The sequence below is a fragment of the Lactuca virosa genome, chromosome 4, assembly GCF_052849685.1.
Source record: "Lactuca virosa cultivar CGN04683 chromosome 4, Lactuca_virosa_CGN04683_v6, whole genome shotgun sequence".
Taxonomy (NCBI): Eukaryota; Viridiplantae; Streptophyta; class Magnoliopsida; order Asterales; family Asteraceae; genus Lactuca; species Lactuca virosa.
The window spans coordinates 68,050,624-68,058,622 of record NC_136429.1 but is presented as its reverse complement, the minus strand read 5'-3'; the positions used below and the strand labels follow the sequence as shown (position 1 = coordinate 68,058,622).

General features: G+C 38.0%; 1 protein-coding gene across 1 annotated transcript; it reads left to right on the top strand.

The window, feature by feature from the left end:
* The first annotated feature begins 1,949 nt into the window (after positions 1-1,949).
* Positions 1,950-6,341, top strand: LOC145105214 (FT-interacting protein 3-like). Its single transcript, XM_079042344.1, has 2 exons — positions 1,950-2,260; positions 3,014-6,341. The coding sequence occupies exon 2, from the start codon at positions 3,082-3,084 to the stop codon at positions 6,100-6,102; it is 3,021 nt and encodes a 1,006-aa protein (XP_078898470.1). The 5' UTR covers positions 1,950-2,260; positions 3,014-3,081; the 3' UTR covers positions 6,103-6,341.
* Positions 6,342-7,999: the final 1,658 nt, after the last annotated feature.

The following is a 7,999-nucleotide window of genomic DNA, read 5'->3' as shown; positions in this document are numbered from 1 at the left end:
ATTCATTTTATTAAACCAGTATAACTTAAAGGGCCTTTAGTGGTCAATTCTATAATACATTAGTTTATACATCAATGTTATATATATTTAACATCTGATAGGCTGTTGGATGTATGCTTTCCACCTTACTTCCTGTTCTTTGTTTGGTTGTGGGCTTAGGGAAGATTCACCCATTTAACTGTCTGTTCAATATTAGATTATATATAGCTTGTATAAACTAAGTGATTATAGAAAGAACTATTGTGGTTACCATTTTTACTAAAGGAAATATATGATTTTCTTAAAGAATGTTTTCATCAAATATAAAGAACTATTACAGTTAACTCTGTAAGTACCAAATGAATACACCAGGGTTATATACAGTGAAGATCTAACAAACAATGGGATGTGTGACTTCCCCCTCATTCCCTGTTCCTTGTTTGGTTGTGGGCTTAAGGCAGATTCACACAATCGATAGTCTGTTTACTCTAAATTGTATATAACTTGTATCCATTTAGTACTCATAGAAGGAATTGTAGAGTCATTTTTTACTTTCAATCATCATATAAGAAAATATAGGATTTTCTGGAGGAACATGCGAACTTTTCTAAAAGGAACTTACAACTTACTTTTCATCACCTAAATACTTATGAACTCACCAGCTTAAATGTTGATCTACTCTTTCAAAATAACTTGTATTCTCAGGAAACTAGTAGACAGGTACGTGTACTGGGATTCAGAAGATGGAGCATAGTAGCTTCATGTCTTGTTTTGTTATTTACTTTTGGAGTCTATCTTTTGTGAACCACATACTTTGTAAACACTTTCATATTAATGCAATGGTTGTTTGTTACTTTGATTACTATGATGCATGTGTTGTGATACAAAACATGACGTCCTCCGCGCCCGAACGTTTCCGCCGTTCCGGTTTGGGGGTGTGACAAGTCGTACATTGACAAATTGGAAAGGATGGGTGCTAGTCATTTCAACTCATTTCAAATTTAGAAATGACCAAAACCTCAATAAAAAAACTTATTTTAGACAAATGGTGCTAGTCCAAAACTTTTACAATTTTCGGCTAACCACGTGGAACATTTTTGCAATTTTTGTCTTTGTTTAACAACTAATATAAAAAAAAATTGCAAAAATGGTTCACGTGGTCGTCAAAAATATGTGGGTTTGGTCCAAAAAAGTTTGGACTTGCACCATTGGACCAATTTTAGAAATTTTTAGTGATTTTGGTCCTTATCAACTTTAAAAAAACTAGGGTTAGGGTTCAACGACTTATTTTTCTCTCGCTCCTTCCCTGGCGAGTGGCGAGTGCTGGTCCTCGCTCTATCTGTGTCGATGAATAAAGATCACTTAAGAAAAATAAGGAAATAGTAGGAGATTAGCTTCAGAATATGTCATCCATCAGAAAAGGGTACTCCAAGAAAGTCAACGCCTTTGAAGTTAGGGTTTTAGCAGATATGGTGATGGTCGTGGTGGTTGAAGTTTTGGGTGGGGTGGGGCGGGGTATTGATCAACATGAAATGGATGGTGGTGTTGGATGATGGCGTTGGTGAGAGTGGGGGAGAGAGAGGTGGTGACTTAGGTGGGGTGGGTGATGATTTTTTTTAATTAAAATAATAAGAAAATAATTTAAATAAATTTAAAAAGAATTATTTTAGGACATATTCATCATTTTAAATTGGGTATGGACCAAAACCACAACAACAAAAAAAAAATTGAATCATAAGTACCAAACCATACAAGGGATTTAAAATCGAACCAATGATACACTATAAAAAAAAAATTGGACCAAAAATACATTTTTTTTACAAGCATATTAACCATTTTTGCAATTTTGTCCGACTAATAAGTTGTGTTGCTCCTCGATCATTAAACTTTATAAATGTTTATGTGAATGAAAAGTTGACCAAAACAGTCGTGATTAATGTAGTATTAAATAAGTGGCTCGTGTTGAATTGCGTTCGTAAATACACAAAGCGTGTTGTGCTCTGACGATAAAATCCAAACGAAAACGCACAACAGACTGGTCTTCTTCTTCAACTCTTTCCATGAATCATCGAAGAAATTTTGCACCATTGACGAACAACTTCACGTCTTCTTTTCTTTAATTTCGTTACCTTTATCCTTGTGTGATTGTATCCTACGCTGTTTTATTTTCATCACAAAAAATGGTTGCATCGGTTCTCTGTTAAACCTGTAAAAGAGACAAGAGTTCGTCAGATCGTGGACTGGAAAACACAGCAAGTAAAAGCTCGCATAAAGGAAAAAGGTGCGTCTTCAAATTCAACTTTTTCTGTTTCGCTGTTTATAATTGGCTGTTGGGTGTTGATAATTGGCTAGTTTTATACATAAACACATATAGATGTCACAATTGAGCTCTGATTTAAATAATTAGATGTGGGTTATTGATTTCTTGTTCTATGATCGCAGTTTTGGTTTGAAATTTTGACTTTTTCTTTGTTCAAGGAAAGCTGCTATGTATTTTGGGATTTTTTTTCTTGATTGTTCAATTACAAAGTCCATCTGTTTCTATTTTATTTTAATTTATCTCTTTACTTGTAATGGAATTTTGAATAATTCTGATATTGGAGTAGTTATTATTGGTGTTCTCCGTTCCAAAAAAAAGTTGTTGGTGTTCTTGGAAGATTTTTAGTATTTTATGAACTCTGTTTTCAGTTTGACTTTTGAGGTAAAACGTCTGTTGAAATGATACACCAGGATATCGGTTAATGAAGTATAAACATCATCCCTTTTGCTAAGGATTCTTGCTGTTTCAGTTGATTCTCCCCTTTTACCTCAAGAGATTTGATTCTTCCTACTTTTTTTTTCTCATAAAGCTATATGCAGACCTTTTTGGAATCCCTTTCGCTGTTGTCAAAGATTCAATTCTTATTCTCTCAATATTCATGTGTTTTCGAATCCTATCATTTATTAACTTGAAATTTTGCTTATGAAAAGATTAAAACTGCTTCATATTCCTGGATTCTTCAAGATAAATAAATGAATGAATTATTTGATACAGGTGTACAATCAAGAATCAAGACATCCTCTGCCTGTTTGTAAAAAGTCCTCTAAGAAGAATCTCAAAAAATGAGCAACCTAAAGCTAGGAGTCGAGGTTGCAAGCGCCCATGACCTAATGCCAAAAGATGGTCAAGGTTCTGCTAGCCCATACGTCGAGCTTCATTTCGATCATCAGAAATTCCGAACAACGATCAAAGAGAAAGATCTTAACCCTTATTGGAACGAAACTTTCTACTTCAACATTTCAGATCCCAACAACCTATCCAATCTCACACTCGACGCATACGTCTACAACAATATCAAAGGAAACAACTCAATCTCAAGCTCAAACTCAAAATCCTTCATGGGTAAAGTTCACATCAATGGAACATCATTCGTACCTTATTCAGACTCTGTCGTTTTCCATTACCCTTTAGAAAAACGAAGCTTTTTGTCACGCGTAAAAGGCGAACTCGGCCTTAAAGTTTTCATCGTCGATAACCCTTCAATCAGATCCTCAAATCCAATCCCTCAAATGGAAACCTCTTCCCATGGCCGAAAAGAAAGAACATTTCATCATCTCCCAAACCCTAATTTCCAACAACAACAACAACCTCAGTTTCCTTCACAGCAACAACCATACATGGCATCCATGAATCAGCCACAAGGACAACAATACGAATACGAAGACATGAGAAATCTAAACCAAAGTCAAAGTCAAAATCAAATTCAAAGTCAACCAAAAGTCGTCCGGATGTACTCCGGTTCATCATCACAACCACTAGAATACTCCATCAAAGAAACAAACCCGGTTCTTGGAGGTGGACAGGTCATCGGGGGTAGAGTTGTAAATTCAGACAACAGGCGAGCGAGCACTTACGACCTAGTCGAGCCTATGCAGTTTCTCTTCGTTCGCGTCGTGAAAGCACAAGACCTTCCGAGCAAGGACGTCACCGGAAGTCTCGACCCTTATGTCGAAGTAAGAATCGGAAACTACAAAGGAATCACACAACACTTTTCCAAAACATCAAACCCGGAATGGAATGTAGTTTTCGCATTCTCAAAAGAAAGAATGCAAGCATCTGTATTAGACGTTGTGGTGAAAGATAAAGACATGCTAAAAGACGATTTCGTCGGAATCGTTCAAGTGAATCTTCACGATATTCCGACCCGGGTCCCACCCGATAGCCCGTTAGCTCCGGAATGGTATCGACTAGAAGACAAAAAGAGGGAAAAAAAGAAAGGCGAATTAATGCTTGCTGTATGGATCGGAACTCAAGCTGATGAAGCTTTTCCCGATGCGTTTCTTCTAGATGCAGCCATGAGTAATGTCGATAGTTCAGTTTCTTCAATGTTCACTCGCTCAAAAGTTTATCATTCTCCAAGACTTTGGTATGTTCGTGTCAACATACTCGAAGTGCAAGATCTTGTTTGGGCTGAAAGAAACCGGTTCCCGGATGTGTATGTAAAAGCCCAGATTAATAACCAAGTTTTGAGAACAAGACCGGTTCAGGTAAGAACTGTAAACGCGTTATGGGATGAGGAGATGATGTTTGTAGCAGCTGAACCGTTTGAAGATCATTTAGTCGTTAGTATTGAAGATCGAGTGGGACCTGGTAAAGATGAATGTTTAGGGAAAGTTTATATACCTTTGAATTCAGTCGAAAGGCGTGCAGATGATAGAATTGTTCATTCGAGATGGTTTAATCTTCGAGATCCGGGTGATTATGAAACTGATGAGAAGAAAATGAGAAAAGACAAATTTGCCACTCGGCTTCATCTTCGTGTGTGTCTCGACGGTGGGTATCATGTACTCGATGAGTCGACTCAGTACAGTAGCGATCTGAGACCCACAGCAAAACAGCTATGGAAACCATCAATCGGGATACTCGAACTCGGTATTTTAAATGCTTCTGCTTTACAACCAATGAAAACGCGCGAAGGAAAGGGGACAGTAGACGCCTATTGTGTCGCGAAGTACGGTCACAAATGGGTCAGGACACGAACCGTGGTTGACAATTTGGCACCACGGTTCAACGAGCAGTACACTTGGGAAGTGTACGACCCGTCAACCGTTCTCACCGTGGGCGTTTTTGACAACGCCCAACTCGAGAACGGGAACTCAAAAGATGTTCGGGTCGGGAAGATCCGGATCCGGATCTCGACTCTTGAAACGGGTCGGGTTTATACCCATTCGTACCCGTTGCTTGTACTTCACCCGACAGGTGTCAAGAAAATGGGAGAACTCCATTTAGCAATCCGGTTTTCGAGCACGTCTATGATGAACATGATGTTGATGTATTCAAAACCTTTGTTACCAAAAATGCATTATGTGAGACCGCTGACTGTCGTCCAGCTTGAAATGCTGCGACACCAAGCGGTCGGGATAGTGGCGGCTCGGCTGAGCAGAGCCGAGCCGCCACTCAGGCGAGAGGTTGTAGAGTACATGACGGATGCGAATTCGCATTTATGGAGTATGAGACGGAGCAAAGCGAATTTTTCCCGGTTGATGTCGGTTTTCAACGGGGTTTTTGCGGTTAGCAAATGGTTTGGGGAAGTTTGTTTATGGAAGAATCGAATTACGACGGTTCTTGTTCATATACTCTTCGTGATGCTCGTTTCCTTTCCGGAGTTGATTCTCCCAACGGTTTTTCTTTACATGTTTCTAATCGGACTCTGGAATTACTGGTTCCGGGCGCAATACCCACCTCACATGAACACGAGACTATCATATGCGGACGGAGTTCATCCGGATGAATTAGATGAAGAATTTGACACGTTTCCGACTTCTCGGAGTTCAGAATTGGTGAGACACCGTTATGACCGATTACGGAGTGTGGCGGGGCGGATTCAGTCGGTGGTTGGGGATATTGCGAGTCAAGGGGAACGGTTGCAGGGGCTGCTGAGCTGGCGTGATCCGAGAGCGACGGTTATATTTATGGTGTTTTGTCTTGTAGCGGCGTTTGTGTTATATGCTACGCCTTTTCAGGTGCTGGTGATTGCGACTGGGTTTTATGTTATGAGACATCCTAAGTTGCGTCATAGGTTGCCGTCTGCACCGCTGAATTTCTTCAGGAGGTTGCCAGCCCGCACCGATAGCATGTTGTGAGTGTGATTTGTCGTTTTTGTTCGAAAGATTCTTGTTTTGTGTCTACTTTGTACGCAAATATATATGGTGTCGGATTGTTGATATGTTTTGAAAAAAAAATGCACACAAATGATGGGTGTTGTTTGCAACTTGTAAGTAGGGGATGGTTTTGTTAATGTATTTATCATTTGTATTTCCTTGTATGTATTTACTTAGCCTAAGGCTCCACATGAATTTAGCCCAATCCGATTCTCTTTGTAGTTGTTTATATTTGTAGTTGTTTATATATTATTGTTAAAATTTTAATAACAAAGACGAATTAATGTCAAATATGTGTGCGCAAAGCCGCGCAATAAATAGTTTTTTTTGTGAATAATTTTCTTACGGGGAAATAATTATTAGATTTTATAAGTTGGTTATTATGTAATAAAAAATTACCATTATTAAATAAAATATTTATGTTTAGACCTTATATTTATATTGTTTGTTTATACATTTGATGTAAATTAATTAATATCAGTATCTATTTTAAGAAATATAAATTAATTTATCTACATGAATTTAATATTTTAAAGTTGTTATTTTGCTCCAAATTAAATTTCTTAATAACCTTCCTTAATTCAAGTCTTTAAACTTTTGTCAACTTTAATGATTTATTTATTCATAATTGATTTGTACAAAAAGTTTTGTATCTTATACCTCTTAAATTTCAAGATATGACTAGTATTTTATATAGTATAAGATTATTGTCGTGTAACATGGTATTAGAGCAAAATTGATTCTTTTTTTTCTTTAAACCTTTCTTCCTTATCTTGTAACCCTAGGTGTGGCCTCCTAGCCATCAGCAATCAACTATTCTCCTCTTTCTCATTTTCTTGTTGTCCCGACTTTAGCATTCTCGAGATCTCTCACTCTCTTTTATCATGGTGGTGCAAATACTACTGAGAAACCTTATTGCATGACAAACATAAAATCCTATATCACATTCATTCTTGATTTACATCAAATGATTATGATGCATGGTGTGAGTTCACGTGAGTTGTTTGAAACTCACTGCAATGGATTTGGCGTCTCTGGTCGTCTACAAAAATATGAACGACAAAGCCCATGTAACCTTAGATAATGTAGAATGGAATAGGATTGACTCCATAGTAAACATTTGGATTTATGGTACAATACCCAGGTCATTGCTTCATATGATTCTCCAGAAGAAAGTCATTGCAATGCAAGTTTGGACCGATCTTGAAATTCTCTTAAAGTGACAACAAAGATGCAAGGCGATTCACTTGGATAATGAACTCCGAAACATAGTTATTGGCGATTCCTCCATCACGGATTACTGTACAAGAATCAAAACTATTGTAAATCTTCTTCACAATATCGATGCAACGGTCTCGGAAAGAATCTGGTAACATATACAATTATTGGTCTTTCGTCAAATTTTGATCATATTGTCGGTCTCATTCGCCACAAATCACCCCTTTCCACATTCTTCGAAACCAGCTCAATGCTCTTGCTTGAAGAACAATGTAGGAATCAAATTCAATCCCGCAACGTCTTGTACAACCCATTTCTCTAGTTTTTCAGCATTTAAGTTCTAGTAGTTTTCCTTCCTTGTACGAACAAAAAATTATCTCATCTTTGTCATGCCCATGGGCGGACGCGGGATTTTATAGTAGGCACGTTGTAACGACCAGTATAAGGCACGTTGTAACACCTGATTCCAGGCATGAATTATTGTCAAATGTACATGGATTATCTTTGAACACGGCGTGTTGAAGCCTCAACACGGCGTGGCGTTAGGACTTTGGCCCGCAGAATTTAAGGAATCAACACGGCGTGTTGGCGGCAGGGAAGGAAACCCTAATTTTTTAGGGTGTTGCACCCTATTTAAAGGCCTTAAGTCCTCATGGCTAGC

Bases quoted from the DNA above. Each gene is read 5' to 3' on its own strand.
- LOC145105214 (XM_079042344.1), top strand. From the start codon at position 3,082: ATGAGCAACCTAAAGCTAGGAGTCGAGGTTGCAAGCGCCCATGACCTA.